Genomic DNA, 24,438 nt, shown 5'->3' on the forward strand with positions numbered 1-24,438 from the left:
ACCATCACCCCCCCCAAGCCTTTCATGCTTGTAGGCGAGTGGCTCCCTCTATGAGCTGGGCATGACCAGTCTCACTGCATTAATTTACATGCAGAAGCCTGCGCTGTCAAACATCCCAAAAACAACTATAGGTTTGGCTGGGAAAGAATGTTTGTTTTCCAATAAAATCACTTTTAAGACAACTGACACGAACAGATCAAACTGTATTTTAACATGTTCACCTGGAAATCGACCCTAAATGGGAATGAGCGCTCAATGCTTTACTGTTATGCAAGTGCATTAGATTACACACACACATACATACATATATACAATTACACATGTATAGATGTATTTTAAGAACATGACATTTTGAAGAAGCCATCTATCTTTCATCATAAGAGATTTATGTTCAGTTTGTGGCCAGTCCTTGGAAAAAATTCTGAAAGAAGACAGCTAAATGTGCGCTTTTATGAGGTAAAACATGGCAGCAGGACAAGCTCCCCATATAGGAAGGTATCAGGTCCCGCGTCCCCTTACCCCATTAATCCCATGTCAACTTTGGCGTTCATATCATCCTGTGAACCAATTCAAGTCCCTGGGAAAGGCTAAAAAAGTATTCCAGCAAGGAAGATACCTTTCCACTGAGACAAGAAAGAGGTCCTATAAGCAACAGTGTTGGGCATTTCTGCTCCATTCCCTGGCATCATTAATAATCCTTGTAGCACTGCAGTGAACCAGCCAGGGGACTGACCCAGCCAAAAAGTAATCCCACAAAAAGATTACCCTTTCAGCTGGATCAGCTCACTCTGGCACACAAGCACAAGTTCTTGTGTTAGGGTCAGGCTTAGAAACACATGATCCAGGCCAGGACCAGCACAGCACAGGGAAGCTTTCCATTGCTGCAGGACCCCACTGAGGGCAGAGGGGGGGATAATAATAATAAAAAATAATTTAAAAAAAAAAAAATCAATCCTCTTGCTGCCAGGATTATTATTTTTTACAGAGGACTTCAAGTCCTTTTGAAAAGTGAGGTTTGGACTTTTCAGGAGTGACAATGTCAGGCTTCAGTGGATCAAGAGGCTGAAATGTATCCCAACTCACAGCATTTTTTTTTTTTTTTTTTAAAGTCTGAAAAACAATCTTTCCTCCAAAGCTGCAGGAAGAGTTTAAATAAACATTTCTTCCTAAAAGCCTTCAACTTTGGTTAACCAGATACTCTCCAGCCAGTTGATTCATGGCTTGATTTCCCCTCTCCTGCAACACCCTTCAAATTCCACCTTTTCCCCTTTATTCTCAACTACCCGTCCTCATCCACCTCAACATCTCATGTCAGAGAGCTATCACTTTGCCAGCCTATTAAGAGTTACTAGTACTGCAGCACGAATCAGTCCCACTTGTGTTACTACACCATATTACTTTTCAAGCCTCTTAGAGCTCCAGTCTACTTTCCTCATATTGCAGCTTGTAACAGCATTTAATTCTCTGTTGACCATTTCCAAACTTTAAGAAAAGCACTCAAGCCAATTGCTTTTAATTTAGAGTCTAGTTACTTTACAGTTTGTTTTAAATTCATGCTGACATGCTGTCTCCTCCCTAGGATAAATATATAGCTTCACAGCCCTGTCACCCCAAGAACAAGGAAAGCTCTGCTCTGTGAAAACTTTCTTATGCAGCAGGCTCACTGCATGAACTTTTCCACTGCACCACATGCTCTTCCAGTTGTTGCTGATATTGCTCAGGTAGTAGAGCTGTCTTGAGTTGTATAGTCTTCCCGTTTTCTTCCCCCAGATTACCACCTCCTCAACTTCATCACTGATCTGCTCATTTACTACCCTCTTTCTATACAGTGGTCCAGATTAAAAAGCCCACTAAACTAATAAAACTACTTGATTCTTGAAAAAGATAGCTCATTTTACAGAAACTTTACACAAGCTGCCCCCCAGTTAACACTTCCAAGATAGTCTCTTAACCTGGATGGGCTGTAGTTAGACGAGGGCAAAACTACACAAACTAAGTTCAGTTGAGCTGCTTGTTCCAAGTTACATGAGCATAGCCAGGACCACCCACCTTTAACCTGTACCATCATAAAGCAGTCTGCTCACCACAATGGCAGGAGCCTCCAACATAAAAGCCAGGAGAAAGTGGGGGAGGAATCAGCAAACTAAACCCAGTAGGAAGCAACCAGGCACAAAAGCATTCATGCAATAGTAGCAGAGTGGTACTCAATGATATTCTGCTAGATTCTACCCCAAGAGACAGCCCCTTCTTAGATGATTTATCCGCACCAGTTAGATGATTTAGAGCCCTAGAGGTCAAAAGCAGTAATTGAATTACTAACAGACAAGCCCTTGTCTAGGACAGCCTGGAGAAATTCATAATACTGCACCAGTGAGGTTCTTTAAACTAGTATAATCCTTTCCTTCTTGCTCATTTTGGGGATGTGAAATGTTTCAGTATGGATACTGAAGCGCCTTATGATCCAATTTAAAACAAATCTTGGAAGAAGCTATGGTTTGCAGGATTCTGTCTTAAGAAGCAGTTTTAAATTAGCTATTCAGCTCCAAAAGCTTGGCATTTGTGGTTCTGTTTTAACAAGTTACAGAGAAAGTTAGCTGCTGCTGTCCCACTGAACAAGCTTACTTCCTCATCTACTAAAAACAAGCAATGATGGGTGGACAAAAGGTTTGTTTGTTTGGGGGTTTTTTTAATTATTATTGTTTGCACCATGCATGTGCCAGGAAAGCACACCCAATTCAGAAAGTAAGTTTACTTCCTATCTATGGCATTCTACCAATGTTTACTCAAAAAAATCCTGTTAGTTAAATCGTAAGTGTTGAGTTTTAGAATATCCAGCTCACATCTAGAGCATTTGAGGCTAACAAAGCTACAAGATAGCAGTGTGAAGCTTCCCAATATGCTTTCCCCATTCAAAGTCTCTTTATACAGGCAAAACTACTGCTAATATCATACAATAGTTACTACTAGGTATTACTCAGCAAAAGTTAACTATCTACATATCCCTGCAGGTTATTGCCCTATGTAAGTTCCTTCTGTGGTTTGTTTGAAGCACCATACTACTACCTGCCTTTCAGTCCTCACCAGGTATTTATATTTGCATTATAAAACATAGCTGAGGTTAGGCAGCTAATATTATGCATCTGTGTGTGTAGAGTAATCTTTGTATGCAGATAACTTCAGATCCTCTGCACAGGCAGGGTAGAAATTTCATACAAATTCAACAGCTGATTAATATTTTACATTTGGTGGCAACACCGAAGACATAACAAGAGTCATGGGTAGTTAAGAGTCTTGACTGTACAGCTTCTAGCAGACATCTGAAACTAAGTCTCAGTTGTAAAAACAAAGCCAGGCTTGACACTGCTATACAAGACCAGAACTTTCTTCAAAATGCTTCATGCTCAAGTGCATTTGTAAAGAGCTTCATATATATTGTGATTTACATGACAGCATTATGCTGCAAGAATGCAAAACTCATAACAGCACTTTGTTTGCAACTTCACAGCCACTTCTGTCAGAGATCTGAGAGAACAGAAGGGGTGAGAAGACTGACAGCAGAAGCAGAGAGCTTTTTGCCTTGACACCTTGCCCTGTAACAGACAAGCTGCGGGGAGGAAGGGGGGCAGTAGAAATAAAGTACTCGAGTTGGGAGTATCTTACTTGAATAGCTTGTCGTCCTTGCTGAGCATCTGCCAGGAGCTGAATGGTGAGTGTCCTGGAATCCTGTAGGGCATCTTGGAGGTAGATAAAGCTGTGACCCACATGTCGCCCCATGGTACATTCCCGACATATGGGGACAGAACAAGTATCACAGTAGAAATGCAGTACCTAGAAAAGAGGGGGAAAAAAATATCTATATCACTATCTAATGAAGAATTGAAGACAAAACAGAGCCAGGATGTAAAAAAAAAAGTAAATAAAAATTTAACAGCTCAACTATAAAGATTGTTACAAGCAGTAGCAATAGGCAAAAACTTCACAATTGTTTCTCCACAGAGGAAGAACTATCCTTACCAGTAAGCTCCAAATCATACTCTAACGGTTAGATGGAAGTGTCATTGTTTTCTTTGCAATACAATACTAGGAAGAGTGTCCACATCGCCTCTCTTAAGAGCGGAAGCCATCTGCCAACGCTTGCAGACTGGAGATGCCATCTATGGCAAGCTTCAGGTGAAGACTTTTCCTGCATACACAAATCCTGCATTCTCTTAAGTGGGTCATTTAATAATCAATGCACTGGAGAGCTGCAGCACCAGCACACCCACCCCCCAGAAGGGGAAAACACATTATGCGTGCTGAGAAGCAACCTCTGTGTTCTCAACATATGCAAGCCTCTTGTGTTCAGGGTAGTAACAGTATCAGGCAAGACTAAGACTCCCCTCCTGCCACTCCCAACAGCAAAGCAAAAAACCTTTGCTATGACATAGTGTTTCGAGGCTAGTGATACTTAGAGATGCTCGAGTTGGAAAACAAGACTGGAACATTAGCATGCCCATCAGAGTATTTGAATGCTACAGTGACCTGGGGATAACCAATAAAACTCCATTTATTCACAAAGTACCCTAAAACCCCTATATTCAAATCATAGTGAAGTCTTACAGCAAGATGTTAGCCTAGGAAGTGGGATCTATTCATCAGCCATAACTGCTCCCATTCCACCCAGTAGAGGGAAGCAGCACATAGAAATAGCATCTTCCATGGAAGCCTGCTTTCTTAGATGCAGAATCAGCTGTTTTGTTTTCAAAGATGCAAGTGAAGTGCAACACTTGAACACAAGTTCTGTATTCAAAGTCTTGCCCTTAGCTGCATACACTATTTTTGTTAAGAGCGTGATGTTAGAAAATCTAGATTACCACAGAAGAGCCAACAATCCACTATACAATGGCAAACAAGGTTTCAAACCACAAACAATTTCTCCATCGTCAGCTATTTGAAATCTACCTCACAGAAAGGAGCAAGAACAGAACAAAGATTAGACAAATGTTTGATATGCCTGTCTTCTCACAGCTGTCATACAGCCACTCCCAATTCCAGCTAACAGTTCACGATATGGTGCATAACATCCCCCTTTCCCTTCTCCCTGAAAAGGAAAGGGGGAGGACAGGACAGGTGATTCCCTCAGATTGCCTGTGCTGCATGAAGTGACGTTTTAAGCTCCTATAAGCACAACAGCTGAAATGGTAGATGGATTAAGTTCTCAAAAGGCCTGTGTGTGTGTTTGTGCACACGTGTCAGATTGTACTAACACTGCCCCCCTCCCCCCCCCCCCCCTTTTTTTTTTTTTAAGAAGTGAAGTTTTGCTGTAGAGAAACTGGAACACTTACGTTTTGCTTCTGTTCAAATATTAAAACTCTCAAGCAGTATCTCTCATGCTCTGTCTTTTCTAAGTAAAAAGCTGCCTTGGCTCTGAAACTCATTGTTCAAATGCATCATCTTCCTCGGCTAGACTAGGGTTCCTTGTCTTTATGCTGCGGTTGTCTAAATCTGTATACAATGTTCACTTACTCATGCAGTTCTGTAATTTTGCTGTTGAAATTACAGGGAATGTTTACTACATGTTGCTGAATGACTCCACTTAAACAACTGAGAAGTTGAGAGTGAATGAAAACCAAGACAGGGTATCAAGTTAAGTCATATGAATCAGCTACACTTTTAAAACATACAGCAGGGATTTGGGGCCTCAATCAAGCACAGCAGCTGAAAGGAAAATGGTGACCATATGAACAGAAGTCCAGAAGCAAGTTAAATCTGTTATTAGTCCTCCAAAATAGTCAACACTAGAAGCAAAAGCTCAGTAAAACACCACAGATCATCAGTCCTATCACCCAAGCACTCCTGCTGCAAGTCAGCATCCAGTGATAAAAAGTCATCCAGCCATTCAAACCGAAGAGAAACTAAGTTTAAGCTGTCCAGTTGCCTCTTGCCACCCACCACAATGTGGTGGAAAACATCACTCCTGAATTTAGAATGGAGAAAAGAGCCATAATCTCATTTCAGAAATATGCAAGTTACGTAGGACACGTAGGGCACCGGAAAGTCTTGGGTGAATACTACAGAGCCATTGATAAAGCCTCGTATTTGTTTCCTAATAGACAAAATGGCAAAAAAACCCTAGATTTAAATCTGAGAGCAAAAGAGTTACCAGGCTTGGGTGAAAAGTAGAAAGCAGTGGACTTATCTCCATCATTGCACTGTCATTTACTACACACACAGGAGAACACACAAATGTGTAACCCCTACTGCTCTCGGTGGGGGAGCTAGCCACCAGATGACAACTGCAAGAGTCAGCCAGCTTCAAGATGAACTAGCAACTCCCCAGAAACTCCCTTCTGGACGCAAACTACAATAAACCCCCCCAAACTTTAAAGAGGTACAAGGGCAATTCCCCTCCTGTGGTCAATCTCACATACTCACCGTCAGGAGCACCCAAGAGGCTGTACATCAGCTCTACCCACCAGTGGGGCCATGCCCCCAGAGAACTGAACTGGAAAGCACTCGGCTGCGCAGGGTGCCACAGCAAGGGGGATTTGTGCCAGCCCAGCTAACCCAGCTTGCAGCACAGCATCCAGCTTGCCTGTGCTTGTAACCACAACCAGGCATTCGTTGTTAAGCTCAAGCCTGCTCACATCCCAGTCCCTAGGTCATGGCCACAAAGGTCACGTACTGCTACGTTTTAAGTTTCTATGCCTATTTCTAAGTAGAAGGGAGAGAAAATAAGCCAGACCTGCACCCCACCCCCATCAGCAGGCTACCGCCTGCAAAAACACATACAGACAAAAGTAGTACAATGCACAAGTGTGTTCTCAGTTCAGATCTGATGCACTTGTAGTGTACCTAAAAGGCTGGCAGAGCTTCCAATTTCAGCAATGTGAAAAGGCTGCCCCATATTTCAGTTGCACTGTTAGAATAGTCACATATTGCTCCTTCTGTGATCATTATATGACAAATAACAAGACTGGTCTTGAACCACGGATAAGCAGGGGCAGTGGGAAGGAAGGCAACAGTAATACTAAGTCTTCCATAACGGAGATCAGCTTACGATACTTGACTAAAAAACCCCACACACTAACACACCCCACAGTACTTAGAGAAGAGTCCTAAAATTTGCCCCCCTCTACCTTACCTGAAGAGGCAGAGATGATACAGTCAAGAGATCCATCAAGCTGTGCAGTAACTATTGTCCTGTTAATTTCACTGTTTCCCCAAGTGTATCAAGACCTGGTTTATACGCAAAAACCTTCAAACCTGCTGTTTTTTCCAAGCCACACAAACATTCTGATAGGCAGGAAGAAAGAAATTAGAAAGCAGAGACAGATTTCTCCTTTCGAAGAAATTCAGTGTTGTGTAAATTGCATTTAATTAATTCTTTCTTTCTGTAGTAATTAAAAACAATTGCATTTTTATGTAAGTAAATATACAATTGTTTAAGATAAAAACTGGTGCCCTTCCAACTCCCATTTTGTTAATCTAGTAAGGGAAAATAGATTCATAAGCAAGTTTAGTAATGTGGGGGGTTTTGGTTTTGTGGTTTTTTTTGTTGTTTTTTTTTTTTTTAGAACTGCTTCTTAATTAATTAGTATTTTAGAATTTCCACCAAAAATAAAGGGAGAAGTCAGAAGCAAGAGGGGAACAGTTTTAGAGAGATAGTTAAAAGTGATTTATTTTAAAATAAATCAGCTATGGGTTGATTATTTCCCAAACAGGAAATATTTCCTGAATTGGTGGCATACAATTTTAGACACAAAACAATAAAGGGAGCCTACTTCAATTTAAACAGAATCAGTGAACCATATTACAGGGCTATTCATCTTTTACAGCCACAGCAGCCCAAGAAATACAACAGCAAGGCCATAAATGTGATTGCTTCAGGAAAGGCTGTACAGTGCACCGTAAAAACATTTTACAACAGCAGGAATTCCTGGGTGTCGCTCTCCCCATTTTTTGGTCCATCTGCTTTCAAAGGGGGCAGGGGGATGGGCGGAGATGTTGTTAAATGTCCCCTGGGACTGCACAGCAATCAATCATCATCTGATGAATGGCCACTAAAGTTAAACCCTGACCCCCACTCCACAATTCCCACACCAGCTCTCCTCTCCTTACTGCTGACCAGCTTCCAGCATGCCCCCCCCCTCCCCCCCCCCCCCCACCTTCCAGCCCTCACCAAAATTTCCCAAATACCAAGCCCAGACAAAAGCAATGGAATGTAGTAGGCACCATGACAGAGGAGAACTCAGCAGAAACAGCATCTGAGGAGGCTTGTCCTTAACCTGTGTTTAAATAAGTGTTCTTCCAGCAATACTCACAGTGCCCTTTTCCTCTCAGCTTGCAAACACTCGATTTCTCTCATTTCAGAGCACATTTAAGAGCAAACATGCATGCCGTTGCCAATAAAGCTCGTGGAATCTAGCCACGTTTAAGCATTTGTTTTCTGTCGTGACATTTCAGTGTCTTTTAATGATACCATTTAAGCCTACAGTGTTAACAGTTTGTACAAGGCAGCCACACATAAGGTCACATTATTTTAAAATATAAGCCTGATGCTCTAAAAGCTACCTTGTAACCTTAACAATAAAAAAGCTTATGAACAGTAGCCTTTTGGTTTCCACCTTTTGGAGAAGTTTCAGAACAGTATTTGAAAGTTAACTTAGTTTGAGTTTATGACCAAAAAAAAAGAAAATACTTCCCATAGTCAGTTTTAAAATTTTCCATTACTGAAGGTGTTTTATTATCTAGTTCCCTTGACAATAACTCAAACACCAGGGGCTTTGTTAGGTAGTGTGTAAAGCTTAGATGACTATGAATTTAGTATAAACTAATTTTCCAAGGAATTTTGGTCCTCCTCCCCTCAGCAATGTGGTTTGCTTTTTTGCTTTCCATGGCCGCCCCCAAACTGGAGAAAAAGCTGCCTCCCTGCATCATGCATGCAGCAATTATTTTTTTTTTTAACAGCATATAAATACACCACCCAGGATGGCTGATTCAGATAATTGTTGCAAATTTAAGTGGAAACAGGTAATATTTTTTACTTTGTAGGAAGCTGGTCCTTAGTTTCCATTTTAATAGCAATTTGTGACAATTAACTTCTTCATACCATGATCAGAGTAATATTTTCAGGAACCTTAATTTCTGCACCAATATAACATTAAATTTAAATACTAAATATAAACACTGAAGATACCAGCAAGCCATGTGATACACATCAGAACTACAGGCTATTTCCCAGTATACCAGAAACATTTTGCTTTCAGAGATACTTAAAAACTTCATGTTTCTCTGTACCAGTTAATGATCAAATTACTCTTCAAATCTGTATTTTGACCTAATGTTCTGGCATAGAAGAGACTGGCTTAAGACCAATTTTCCTTGCTGCATCCAGTGGTAACGGGAAATGGTACACCAACTCCACAAGGTCTCCACAGCAGAAGAGTTAATTCAAGTTCAGGCCAATATCTGAACAAAACTTCTGTAAAAATATGGGCATCTTGAAGCATTACAGCCCTACACTAGACAGGGCATACAGCACGCAAAGAAAGTTGTACCAAGTATGATTAGTGAAATCAGTTTACTATTTATTGCCATCTTTTGCCACTTGGATGAACAGAGATCAGTTCTGGTCCATTTACAAGTTCATCAAGTGCAAGAGGATGATTCAGCCCTTCTGTTAAATTCAGCTTTATTTCCTTACCCCACCTGGAATAATAAAAGCCCAGCTAACAGATGACTTTCAGACTCATGCAAGTCTGTTTGTAGGAAATAAAGCTGTAACTGCACATGCAATTTTTCCAGCGCTACTGTCAATACCCTTCCTTGCCCTGATGCCCCCAGTGGGTTTGGTTCCTTGTCCCAGCTTCTCAGCCAACACAGGTATCTTCCAGCCCAGCACGTGAGGGGGAAGGAAGCTCACTAATGAAAAGCCCAATCTAACCAGCACTGCTCCCTCTGTGAAACCACACACAGCTCCAGGCTGCCATTTCACCTCACAGAAACTGCCATCTGTGCTACAAGGGAGCCCTGTACCTCCTGCCTCCCTCCTTTCTTCCCCTCTTCACTACCCCTCCAATCTTAGTGAAGATATTTGGGGATCCTCTTCCAGAACAAACAGAAACAGCAGAAAGTTAGTTTTTGAATAAACTACTTTCTATCAACTGACCCTGGGATCAGAATAGCAGTAGGGCCCGCACAAGGGAAGAAAAAGAACCCACAACTAAGAACACTGAGACCTCTGACGACAACTATCTATTAAATATCAGCTGATCCATAATACTAAGCTGCATGGTTCAGCGCTGGTAATTCACCAACCTCACAGCTGGAAATCTGTGTAAATCTTCTCATCGACAGTGTTCATCTCAAGTTTTAACTGGAGATGAACTGGAGTATCCAACCCAAATCAAGTCAGATAAGCTGTTAAACCAAACAGACTACCATACTCCTTAAAATTCTTAATGTTTATGTTCTTTGATCCTGCTGTGATGTCATGAAGCCATTAAAAACAGCTGCATATTTAAGAGAGTGGTGATGTGACAACACTGGGTCAGTCAAATCATCTAGGTTAAAAGCAAAGGTTTTTTGAAAGACACATAGCTCCATTAATCGAGTTTAGAAAACCCAGTGGGTATTAACAACTGAGTGGAACAGAGACCATTTGCAAACAGCATTTGCCAATTCAGAAGGATGGGTTAGAAGTGACAATCAAGGTCCACTTCACTCAAGGCCACATCATCACACGGCCAACAGGCTACACAAACTAGAGGTAGGAGACAGGAAGTCACACCTTTGACAAAGCTGGTTTAAGGACCTGCTGGCTCCAGCATGCTATAAAAATTGTATCCTGAGTTAAAATCTTATAAACAAAACTTCACGTGATGACTGTAGCTCCTGGTTACAGCCACCCACCTGGAACTGCAGCATCCAAAACACTTCTCTCAGCAGCATCTCTGCCAGCTCCAGTACCCCCACCCCACCCACCCCGTTCATCCACTCTAAATATGGAGGGAGCACTACAACACTCACCTGGATTTCACCCATCTCATCAGCTTTCTAAAAGCACTTGGGTGCAAAGTAACTTGGCCAGGTGATCTAACGCATTACTTCAACATTTCAGTCACCAATGGACTGGAAAGAACATCTCACACCCACCTTAACTTACCGCTCCAGTTCTTCCTAAATAGGCTTAAGCAGGGCATAATAGTCTTCTTTAACATTAATATTGAGGTGGCACAGGTATAGTTATCCCACAGTGGTCTATCCTTTAACTACTGCATAATGGTACGTCTACAAACTGCAATTTTTAACAGGAATTGTTTAGGTTAAGAAACATCTGAATTTCTTTTGTTTTTTTAAAAAAGTCACAGCATCTGCTTCAGCACTAAAGCAGGTAAAGCAGCCCGTCTATGGAAAGATGCAACAGTATCAGCAGCTAGTAGACTGCTCAGCCAGTGGTAAGTCAGCTCTTTTACAGATGTCAATAGGGGAGGACCAGCCTGTGCTTCAACACACAACTCATTAGCCGTTTAAATGCAGCTTTCTGTGCCAAATCTACATGACACGAGTAGCAGCAGGGTGGTCTTGGCACAGGGGACAGTGGGTGGATCTAAATATTCAACAGTTCAAGCTAGCGAATAGCCTGCTGTGGAAGCAGACATTAGAGCAGACCCAGTTCTACTTTCAGGCCCATCTGTCCAAGTCACTGCTGTAAGTCCCTGCAAATCCTTCAGTGCACCTCCCTAACTCTTCAGCTCTCTGAAAGCTAGTGTCCTGAAGCTCTCAGCCAAAGCTTGGCCAAGACTTCAGTGATGCTGTAAACTGTAATGAGTTGGCAACTGCTTTGCTACTGCACATGGTATTTTGTTTTTTAGAGAGAACCAAACTTCAATGTCTTTACAAACCAGTACATTTTCCCCTTTCCTGCACAGCTCAGCGCTAGAGCTCTTGAAATTTTTCCTTCTGTGCACAGGAGGGGTTAGGCTAGGAATCAGCATACACACAAGGCTCCTGCATCCAGCTCTGTGACTAACATCAGTACAGGCCTCAGCTCTCAAAGTCTATGTTCCTCAACTCCATGCTGTCCCTACACCACTACAGAGAACACTACCTCCATTCAGGTCCTTGGCACCCGTTGACCTTCACAAGAAAAGCTGATGGCAAGGATGCTATTATATGCCTCACTAATAGCTAGGAAACATTTTTGTCTTTTAATATACTGGAAACAAACCTTATTCTTTTTTATTTGATGGGGGAAGGGAGTGGGAAGAGAAAACAACCCTAAAATTCTCAGATTCTACTCAAGGGCCAGCTAGTCCCCGTGCTGAAGACAAGGTAATTGTGAAACAACTGAAGCAGATGGGCCGCATGCAGCTTGCCAGAGAGGTTTCCTGATCCCAGCACAAACAGGTCTTTTGCAAGATTAATTTTCTTCTAGAGCTAGGCTGCAGTTAAACCACCACTACTCAAGAATATTTACTTTGGTGCAACAGGTTCCCATTACTGTTTTTAGAGGGCTTCTCTAGGTGGATCAGAAAGCCTACCAGGCTAGCTAGACATTTTAAATGCAAAATGCTCAATTGTTAGGGGAAAACTGAGTATAAGGAGAAAGAACGTGTCTACCCAAAGAAACTGTGCCTTTGCCTATTTTAACTTCGTGATAGGTTCTTCTGTAGTTGTTTTTTTTCCATGTGGGGTTTTTTTGATTGGTAGGGTTTTGCATTTTGCTTCTTCGTCTTTTATTTTAAACAGTACTAGAAATCTTGGCTTAGAAAAGTATTCTTTAGAACATGAGTTTGCACTTATTCTTTCACCAGTGTTAATGCTTAATTACATCATCTAGTACGTATTTGCTACAAAAGATTGAAAGTGCAATTTGAAAACTCCCAGTTGAACCACCACGTGAATTTAAACTGTAATTCTGACCGCAGTAACTAGAGAACACTAGAAAGCTAAATACTAGAAAACTAAGCAATTATGAATTCTGAACCTACTTTGCACCTTGATTGTCTAGTTGTTCCCCCTTGCTTGTATGGCCTTACTGCCAATAATGGGGGAAGAGCGCAAAAACCAACCAGAGTCAAAACAACTAGTAGCTCAATGAGCAACAACAGTGTTCAAAAAGCAGTAAGTTTCAGATAAAGCCATTTTTATATGGAAGTACCATCCACAGGATATCACAAGTCTGAGGCAGCTCAACATCTTCAGTTTCTATCTTCAAGTGCATAATCTATTTGGGGAAGATTTGTCTCTACCATTCATTTAAAGTAATTTTAATTACATATTCTCTATGAAATTTAAAAAAGCATCTCTTCATACCTTTTTTTAAAAAAAAATTATTTGTGTTAGGATGAAGGAAAAAATACATCAACTTTTAGACTAAGGAATTCAAAGTCCTTTTAACAAAGAGGGTCGTTAACATACACTTAACAAAATGAAGTGATTCAGATACCTAACACCACAATCACTAGACTCAGGTAATTCCAGTTTGAGTAACAGCCTGGTAGGCAAAATCAGTCCACATACTTGTACAAGATACTGCCCCTCCCCCCGTTTCCAGTATCAGCTTTTCAACAGAGATTTACCTAGTGTTAGGCAAGCTAATATTACTACAGAGATAGCAATTACTGAAGGGATTAGGCTGCTTGCATGACTCCTTGTGGTAAGGCTCAGACTCTTATGTACACAAAAAATTAAATACTTTTATTAGTTTAAATTTAGAAACAGAACCATAGTGATCCTACGGTAATTTGAACTACGGAGTGGAACAAATAACAGCAACACGAATTTATGCATTTAGGGCATAAGCTGGTCACCTGTGATATCAAGAGGAAGGAATTCCTCCCTCACACATTTTCTCAGTGGGAAACAGCCCAGTTGGCCAAGCATGAGACAGACATGGAAGGGGGAAGAAAGCACCGTCCTTCTCTCCTCCCTCCACCACCCCAGCATTAGGTATTGGCTACTACAACAGCCTGGGTGTCTGATGAACAACGTGGTTCTGCTGTTCCTCCCCTTTCTGCTTTGCACCCCTTCTGCTTTCAGAGGAAAGCTGTAACAGCAGCAGCCATGGTACTGAATCACAGCAGGAGCTGTTAATTTTTTTTTCTTCTTTAATTGTGAAACAATCCATGCCTATTAAACAAGCCCAGTTACCACCAATGCCATGTGCACATCAAGCTCAGGTCAAAGTGAATGTGACCAGCTATAGCCTTTATTAGGAAATACAGGCAAGACTGTTGTCTGGGAAAACTGACATATAAACCCATACCAAGTGTTTTATACTGCAATGTTTTTAGTTACTGCTTATGTGGAACAGGTTTTCTGGAAAGCACAAAGGCTGCACTGAATTGGCCCACTCTGTTCTTTGCTTTACTCAGCCTCAAACACTATTTTTACAATTACTATATACCCACACAACAAGTCCTTACAAAATAAGGCCTTCGAAGGAACTTCTCATCACCGAAATTAAAAAAATGGCCAACATGAACATTTGGAAGGTATCTTTTCAAAAAGCATTCAAGCTCTCCCTCTATACCATCATCCTCTCAAGTGCTCACACACTAAAAATATGCAAGTGTAAAATTTTTACTAGCTTAAAGTACACATGTTTCAGAGCAGGAAGAAAAATTACAACATGTTGAGGTTTCAGTTGGGATTCCTCATAAATGAGAAATCTTAATTAAGCAAAAACAAATTTGGATTGCACTGAAAGAAAAAAATTGGTTTGCTCCAGACGCAGGCAGTAGTCTCTAAAAGTATATGTACACACTGTATCAGGGTTCCTCAGCTAACACCATCAAATTGTACCATCCATGTCAAAAATAATCATTATCTGTTCCCAGCACAGGACTTGGCACATACCCTGAAGTATCTTATTCAGAGAAACAATGTTGTCCTTGAGGATCAAAGCTTTGCTGCTTGTAGTAGATTGCCAGACCAAATTTGTCAGATTAATACGCTTGTTACAATTCCTCTTAATTTTAAGGAGGATTAAACAATCACATTTTGTGAAAGACTCCTCATGACAGTGTTATCCTATGGGTGCTAGTGCACTATTACTTCCAACTGAACTCTAGTATTTAATGTTTGTTTTGGAAGACCTAGCTGTCTTAACAGCCACAGGGCATTTCAATAATCATATAACAAACACTACTGCAGGTTACTCTTTAATCCCTTGCGAGTGAATGAGTAAATTCTTGTCCATCTATCATATAATGACACAGCGCTGCAGTTACTGCCAAAAAGGTACTGTAAATCATAAAAGAAAAACATCTAAGAATAAGGATATCTGTTCCAGGAAGTCAGAAGTATTTACTCAGAATAATTTTTTCTCCATCACTATAGCATAGTAAGAACAGATAAGCCTTTGTTTACAAGCCATTAACACGAAATAAGAGACATTTTTATTTCTGAAGATTTAAGACAAGTCCTGATGGACAATTTAAGTATGTCTTCATATTTCTCTAGCTGTTTGCCTCTCCAGCAACAGAGCAGAAGCAAGACTTCATAAGCTTCAGAACTCCTAAAGTAATCACTTACCTGCCTCACCCTTATCTCCATATGGGTGAAACACAGGTACAAGCAAGTTTAAAGCCTATGTGTCTCCCTGCTCTTCCCCACCGCCGCGCCGCGCCCCCCCCCCCCCCCCCCCCCCCCCAATAAAGTGGCCTTTTTTGTTGGTTTTTGGTTTTGGCCTGAATAGAAGTATTTTCTGCCTTTCCATCATAGATTTAAGTGCTGCACAGCATCCTACTATAATAACCCTTTCCTCATGGACACTACTACTCATGAAAGCTACTTACGATAGCTTTCCTTTGGAACTTGGGAGAGGTGGGAAGATAATTGAATATTCATTCAGGAATGCTTAAGTGAAAACTGAAGGAGAGTAGAATTACTACTCCTTCAAACTGCAGGGTAGATTTGAGGTGCTTACAGTCAATAAGAAATACTAGTAGTTGTACTTAGTCATCATGCCAAAGACACCATTTATTAAGCAGCAGGTTCAGTTTTCGGAGAATTGGGACAATATTCCATCCCAGTCAAGGTTTAAGTCACAATTGATACACACACTCTATTTTTAACCGGCTCCAAGAGGCTCCCATGCATGAAGTATATGACGGTATGTATTCATAAAATAAATTCTGATTTGGAGCATTACAGTTTTGGTCTAACCAAACTGTAGTGGTTTGGTGCCACCCTGTTATGGTTCACTTCAAGGGCCTTTTAATAACTGGAAAGCATTTAGAGTTTTTAAAATTCTTAAATACTTTGAATCATTCAGTGAAAGCACCATCCTTTTCAACAGCAGCATCAACTGTTCCATGTAACACTAGCTTTACGTCACCTTGTACTGTGCAGGCAAGTTAACCTTACCCTAAGCTTTAACCGTAGCCTTGTTTGAGCTTTAAGTCAGGATAAATACAAATGTAAGGCGTGCTCAATCATCAGTGAAAGGAAGAAAGGCTAACCAGGCTGAACTAAAGGGGAAGTGTCAAATGTGACTCACTTTACCAAACGAAGGAGACAGGGTGGCTAAGAAAGTTAAACCATTGCCGAATTCTTCAAGAGAAAAACGTGCACTAGCCTTAATACAAAAAAGCTATTTTATGATAAAATCTACACTGTCTTCTGTCTGGTTTTATATAATACAAGTCTTTATATATATATATTCTAAGGAAGAGACCATTCTTACAGTGAAAGTATGTGAAGGTGCACCAAGAACACTGTCATTAGAAATACACTGTTTCTGGCAAGCACCAGCAGGAATCTGACTGCAGTTTAGGTACACCAAGTCACCAAAAAGCTTGAGTTTGCACAAGGATAGTTCCTCAACACACACACACACACCCCTGAGGGAGGAAGCAGGTAGGCAAGGCAGAAGAAATGTTTATTATCTCTGCACAATCAGGAGGAAGTGTTTATGAACATTCTTGTGTACACTCAAGTCTTGCGTGTTAAGCCATGATCATTAATTTTTTTAGGTATTGCCAAACTAGTCCTACACGTCCCCTGCCTGCTAAGAAGTTTGAGGCCATAGATTAGATTTATTCTCTCTTTAAAAAAAATATATATATTTTCAGCAATCCAGGCAGAAGAACAAAACATGATTAACCAGACTGCCAAGCTCAAGACAATTAAACCTATTGAGTCAAGCCTGCTTGGCCAAAAGACTTTTATTTCAAGGAAGCTACTTGCCTGTCTCTAGCATATTCTTCTAGTGTTTTCTAGCGCAGGAACTCCTCAAAACATTTATGCTGAAATAAAAAGGCCAGGTATTTGGACAGTGTCATCATGCAGTTCTTTCAGCAACTGCGTGCACCGTGCTAAGCACACTGCTAAGTTTCCTAAATAGGTTATTAGGTTAATTTATTCTATGACACGAATGGCTTACTGGGACAGTGTAATGGGCACGTGTGATCAAGAGTGCAAGGAAGAATTAAAACTCCTTAAGTTCACACAGTAAGTATTTCAGGAAAAACTACATCTCTACCACCTAACCTTAACCAAAAGGTTAACTTGCTGCACCCCGCATACCACCTTTGCTATCAAAGTAACAGAGCAGCTTTTAAGAGCCACACACAGGCAAGTACCTCTGGTAGCTTACAACCAAGACAGACCTACTGCATCAGGACCATCGCTTCCTGTAACACTGCTTTCAAGTTATAACCAGACCCACTGATTCACTTAAGATTTAATGAGATTACAGCTTGAGGTGATTTGACTGGAGACCATAAAAGTTTTAGGAGCCCATCTGCTCTGCAAAACTAACCTCTTGCACACAAGCCCGGGTAGGAGCTGACCTTTGAGAGCTGCAGTGTAGTTCAGGCAGGAATCAAGCCTGATTGGTACTTGTGATGGGCAGATAGACCAGACAAAACAAGCTATTTGCACTTTCAGGCAAAGAGGGGTTTCCATATGCATCAGTACTCAAGGGGAATCTTTCCAAACAATCACTGAGAAAAGGCTGGCTACCTTAGGGTGCTTTCCCCACCATTATCATACCATTACTAGCAAATCCAAACTGTATTGGCAACGGCTGCAAGATTACCGGTACTGCAAAATCCTAATGCAATATTCACCTTTTGGTGAATAGACACACCAAAAGTCCATGACAAAGTACTCTTGATCAAATGTTGCAGTGGTTTAAAAAAAAAAAAAACAACAGGAACTTCCTAATCATGCTGAAAGCCCAGGTCACAACTGCTTTCCATCTCAATTTAGCCTTCTATGCCCCCACCAACAGCAAGCACATACATTTTCAGGAACCAACTGGTTATTTTTCTGATGCTTCCCAGTATCAGATCAAACACTGACTTTTCTTCCAAGACAAAAAAAAAACCCCAAACAATGATTTGGAGAGGTTTAGGGCAGAAGGGGAGAAGAGCTACCGTTTTCACTCTGTTACTGTTTTCACTGTTACTTCTTCCAGACCTGTAAAAAAAGCAGCATTTCAGCAAAAGACTGCCACTAAAACACTTAAAGTCTAGATGTAAACACTGGACAAATATTCACATTTTGTTATTCTAAACCTGACCTTGTTAGCTGTGTAAGAGTCAATCTCACTAGACAGCTGATTTTTGTAGCATGAAAACATTTAGGTGCTGTTGTTTTTCCTTCCCCTTGTAGGCCAAGATGTTTTGTTGTTTTGTTCTCACTTCAGTAACAGGCCTCAATATGCAGGTTACATCTGGAAACAGACAAAAGCCAACTGCCCAGCAGTATTGGAAAATTAAAACATTGGGTCAGACTCAAACGGACTAGGAAGCCAAAGGTCAGAGCAGCATTAAATCATTAGTTTCCCAGCTGCCACCAAGGCATGGAGTTGACCTTTGATTTTGTAAGAAGTGGTCCAAGCAATTTTCTGGTGGCAATATGGGCAATCTGGCACAGTGGAATATTATCCTTGAAAGGGATGGGTGGGAAGGCAAGAGGAGTTTAAGCTCTTGCAGGCAAAGATTAAACTAACTCTTTAATCTCCCCAGACCAAATTTGCACTGTGAAGCTGTAAACGCAAATTATGAAGTTACTCAAACTTTAAAGCAAAGACCCTCAAGCATTTGAATCACTCAAGTAGCTTTTATTCATCTAGCTGGGAGAGCAAGTAGAATTTAAGAACCTAGTGAATGCACTTTAGAGAATATTAGAATATTGTACATGTTTCCTGTAAGGATTTAAGTTTTCAGAAATTAGTTGAAAGCCATTTACTTAGTTGCATGTTTTTAAAACAATGTATCTGAGAGAGATCATGCTTCTTCAGACTGAGAAGGACCAGAACACTGCATTTTGTCTACTTGTATCTCCATTAATGATCACGGGGTGTTTTGGGGTTTTGTTGGTTTTGTTTGTTTGTTTTTAAACATAGCTGAGGTAGCAAAGATCGAAAGCAAAGGCCAGTTTCTTGTTTTGTCTTTCCCTTAACTTCCACGATCTTAAATTTCATCTGGGACTGCCCTCTCTGGTAATAGTTCCCAACTGGTCCTTATAAACTGCCCTGCTGAATGTCTGCGTTGTACATGCAGAGTTCTCTGGCCTGGCTGCTTCAAGTTCCTAGAAAGGAGTTGGTTTTACTGCTGCTTGGCACGGAGCAGCACAGGTATCAAAGGGCTTTCCGACACAACCAAGGTACATTTGAAGAGCATGTTTGATCCTCCATTAGCAGCTGAGCACGTGCACACACATGCAAAAACAGTTTTCATGCAATCAGCTGTTAAGAGATGTCTATGTTTAAGAAATTTAAGACATGCATATTTTAAGCAATTTCAAGCCATTTTCTCAGTATAAAAAAAAACCGGTCAGCCAGCCAACACTTTATTTTAAGAGTGATAAAATGTAAAGTTATTACTTTCCTTTGCATTTTAGGGAGCACCAAGTTGTCTGAACAGAACACAAAGAGCCCGCCCCCCCCCCCCCTCCATCCTATGCCCAGTTCCAGGATGAGCCACTGAGTCACTACAAGCTCTTTACAAGAGAAACTAAGTCACAGTAGCACCTTTAGGTATGGAATACGAGTCATAGCTCCACAAACCCTAATGCACAAGTGGGAAGCAGGTATATTTTCAGAAAATTGCAATTAAGGACTAGCCACCCAGATATGTTGGATTTATTTTTTTTAAAAAAAAAAATACAACCAGTATTTTCACTGGCAAGGTGAAAAGCACACCACCCTTAACGAGTACCTTACCAAGGATGAGCAGAACAGCCTCTTCCCACACCCTTTCTTTCTAGGAAAGGTTTCATGATCACACAGCCAATACGAACATAACACATTCTGAACATACAGACTGTTATATACAGGTCACAGAGCTAACAGGAAGCAAGACCTCTCAAAAGAACCTTATGCTATAAGGCTCAAACCAGTGAAATATTATCTAAGTCTGCTTTAATAGCAAATACTACACCAAAGCAGAACACTGAAAGACCACACTGGTAATTTTCTTAGAGGAAGCAGCTTCAAAGTACATCCGGCTGGCAAATTAAGGGGTACAGATGGTCAGCTGATCTTAATCCCTTCTGCAGGTACCCAGTTTGGGTAACACTGAAGGAGCAAAACAAGTAGCCAGAACCTTTCTATTACAGAGACTTGGACATACACACACGCTATTCATCAAAATCTTTCAGAGAGAAAAAAAAAACCACCAAACTGATTAGCTAACATTCTGGTTTATTCACATTAGCAGCAGCTCAAATTTGCTACTGAACCACTATGGAAGTGTTACCCTCACTTTGTGCAGCCTGCGTGTATCCTGTTTCCTAGATAGAGAGTATGTTCTACCACTGCAAACTTCCCTCCAAGAGAGAGAAAGGCCAAAGCTTTCATCAAGTCTGCAAGCTACAACTTGAGTTAACTCTTATGGCTGTTGTTACACTACATTCAATGGTCCTGAGACGGGTGGTATAAGATGTATAGAAATAGCTATTCCTCACTTTTTTTGTTTTAAAAAATAGTTCTCAAAAAGGCCAGTCACTAAATTACATAGGTTTTCGACTGGATAATAAGCCTATTTCCAGAACTGGTATTCTGGAATTGGATACTGCAGTGACACAGCTTCTGCCACAAAAAACTTATATCAGTACCTGGATTTCATTTTTTTTTCTGAAAAGACAGTTCTGTTTATTGCTTGAGCTACAACTATGCCCTAGAGCTCTTCAGAGGCTCTAAATATACTCTCTGGACCATAACCTGCAGCCAAATGCTGGACCAGCCTTACAGGTAGTCATTTGCTCTTCAAGGTAAGACAGCATGGAAGGGAAACAAGATGGGAATCATCCAGTTGACTGACTAGCCCTGGGGTCTTGACTCAGCCCTATTCTGGCTGCCATGCGTAACTGAAAAATACTTTCTCTGCTAAAAAAAAAAAATTACATTAGACCTCTGTTCTCATCTCTGTAAATGGACTAGAGCCAGGACTTCAAGCTTACAGTATTAAAAAAAAAAAACAACCACTCTAGACCTAGAAACCATTCACAATAAACTCCTAAAGTATCATTAACAATTATTTTTGCAAGCATCTGGTCAATAGGCCTTTTTATTGAATAGGGTAATAATTGCCACAATCAATATAACACACGAACATGGTAAAATGTCACGCAACTATCCCCTTCTGCACCCCAACTGAAGGGGTCCATTTGATATCACCTAACGACAGTAAGGGATCTTGCAGCCTTCTACAATGAAGGTTAGGGAGAAGGAAGACAGGCTTTTGGGAGTTAGACTAGGGGCAACCAAGAGGCCCCCTTCTGGACTGCATGTTCCTCCTCATCTTTGCTATTAAGTCTCTTATCACTACAGCCAGATGCTAGTGGAGCCAGTGGAGAGCACAACAGCCAGCAAGTAGAAGCCAGGGTCAATAGCCTGGGTGTTCGGGTGTGGTGGCCAACAGCAGCTAAAAACAACCACTTAATGTAAAGTCTTGGGCATGGCTGAAAACACCCCCACCCCATAGTACTTTGAGAGGAGAAGCAGGAAAGATTAATTGATCCTCTCACCTACCCCCAGGCCTGCTATGCATAGTGCCAGAACCCTCCTTCAGGTCCGTGCAGGTGGTCTGTTTACTTTGTCTATTACCAGCAGGCAACAGGCCCACTTCCATCTCCACAGAGGTGTTCTGGTTAAAAGGTCCTCTTTACTTCCAAATCTTTGTGATGCACACAAAGCAACAAAAGGGGATGGGGGTGGGGGGGTTGTGATGTGGTCTTTTTGCTTGGTCCTAACATGCTGCTCTGGGAAATGAGAAGATATTACCAGCCATCAGTTTTCTTACTGGGAGGATGATCCCATAACCCTACCTCAGGGCAGGAAACAAAATGTAATTTGGAGATTCCTCCAAAACCAGTAGTTAACAAAAGCTAACCCAAACAGTTCCAAGAACAAAGGGCTATTGTGCCTCCCAATCCATGGACTTAGTGGATGGGCTTTCTAGTCAGGGCTCTCACTCCATGGGACTATGAGTTTCACTAGAGGCAGAGCTTCTAAACCATTTGCTTCCGATCTGAGAACTTCATCGATTTTTACTTTCCAGCTCATGGTCTACTTCCAGCTTTGCCATTTCTGCTATTCAGAAGCGTGTGGTTCAGGTCTGTGCTTTGTCAGTCACATGGTTCAGTCCCCTCTGGAGCCATTCCAAGCCTAAACTGGGGTGCAACAATGAATCCCCAGGTAGCCTGGAGTAGCACAAAGTGCCCCTGGGAACAGGCGCAAACATGCAGCATTCCCCTGATCTGAGCAAGGTGATCACTCTGTTCAGACACAAGGCAGGTTAAATGATCACTTCCAGGGGCTGTTAAGTCCTCCCACTGGTTTCCTTCTTGCTTGGAGAAAAGCAAGGGCCAAGAGTGGAAGACTACCTCTGACATGCAGCCTTACAGAAAGAGGTTCTATGAGAAGAGGAAACAGACTTTTGTTTTTATGCTGTTGGCTTTCTTCAGCTTAACTCTCCCTTGGAGCTGCCATTAACACCTTAGAAAAGGAAGTGCAAAGCCACAGCAGCCTTCTCAAAAGCCAGATTCATGCTTAGACATGGTGGGTCAGGACAACTATCTCAGAAGAGAAATTTGAAGTGTAGGGAGGTCTGCTTGTGGAAGTTTGGGTCAGCTGCCAGCCAGAGGCAGTAGGGAACACAAGGACTGCTGGGTGCTTTGAACAGAACAAGTATTCCTTTCTGCTACTGATATAATCTAAGACTGGCTGGCAGCAGGACCTTGTACCTTAAAGTCAACAGCTCCCTTAAAGGCATAACAAAGATGTCAGCAAAGACAAACACTGAGTTTTTTCTATTAGGAAGCACCCTGTAAGATCTCACAAATACCTTCCTCTGCTGGCAGAGAAGAAAGAGGGAAATTAAGACTCCCATACAGTATTCTTGACACTGCCTTACCTATGACAGAAACAGTGCAGACTGAGAAGATTAATATAGTGCTCTAATCTGGTAGATAGATCAGTAGCTGAAAGCCTCAGCTAGGTAAAGCGTTAAATATGACCTTTATAAGCAAAGCTGATCTTGCAGGAAGTTGCACGCTCAAAAAAAGTAACTCCAGTGAAAAAGAGGCACTCAAGATGCTCGAGATCTGGAGCTAATACATACCAGGAAGGGATTCCTTTTCTTGGGAGAAGGGAGGAGTCGAGAAGGAAAAAAGGGAAAAAGCTTACTAAAAATGTTAACAGCAGACATTATATCTAATTTCTTTGCATTCCTTCCCCCCTCCTTTTCCTCCCATTTTTAAAAAACAGGAGCAAACTTGCAAGTTAAGGATTCTGATCAATGCAACATGTTAGGAAAAGAGAGCAGGAGGTCAAGAGGAAATGATTAATCCTGTGCAGAAGACTGGCAGGATGGGTCCTGGAATGGCTTACCAGAACAATGCCCCCACTAATAAGCAGGTCAAAAGACCTTTACAGTGAACAGAAGCCCCAGTTACACTGTACATTAATATTCTTCCCTTAACCCAAAGTTACATTTGCTCACTAAAGCCAGATTCAAAAAACAAGTGTTGAATTAGAAGACAGGTGAAAAGTTGTGGTGCCAGACACAAACAGCACATCTGAAAGATCACAATTTAACAGCTCTGAAAGTGTCAAGAGCTCCATTCTAAGACGTATTTGCAGAAGGCTTCAGTAAACTGAGGAACAAGGGAAGAACCCACTACTACAGATTTCAGTTCTAACACTGACTTTGTGTTCAGCTCATGCAGTGGAGCCAACGCCTCCTCTAGATAAAGACTGCTCTTCTGTTAGCAGCATAGTTTAACGTGCTGAACAAAAAAAGAGCAAGCGAATTCACTGCAGGCAATACTTTGGACTTGAAGGCACATGTGGTTCACAGTTTACTGCAAGAGATAGCTGTTCAGTACTGTGGTTTCACAGTGTTAAACAGAAGCAATGCCATCCTGAGAGATTCTCAGCTTCAGGCAATTACCCCGACCCCACACCATTTCTTCCCTCTAGTTTCGTCCGCATTA

The 24,438-nt window shown here is 41.4% G+C and overlaps 1 protein-coding gene across 1 annotated transcript in view; it reads right to left on the minus strand.

The window, feature by feature from the left end:
• Positions 1-24,438, minus strand: part of TRIM71 (tripartite motif containing 71) — a 61,144-nt gene that overhangs the window by 16,976 nt on the left and 19,730 nt on the right. Inside the window, 1 exon segment of the mRNA XM_055806168.1 lies at positions 3,661-3,828. Coding sequence (XP_055662143.1) covers positions 3,661-3,828 — 168 coding nt within the window.

Source organism: Falco peregrinus, chromosome 5, assembly GCF_023634155.1.
Source record: "Falco peregrinus isolate bFalPer1 chromosome 5, bFalPer1.pri, whole genome shotgun sequence".
Lineage (NCBI taxonomy): Eukaryota > Metazoa > Chordata > Aves > Falconiformes > Falconidae > Falco > Falco peregrinus.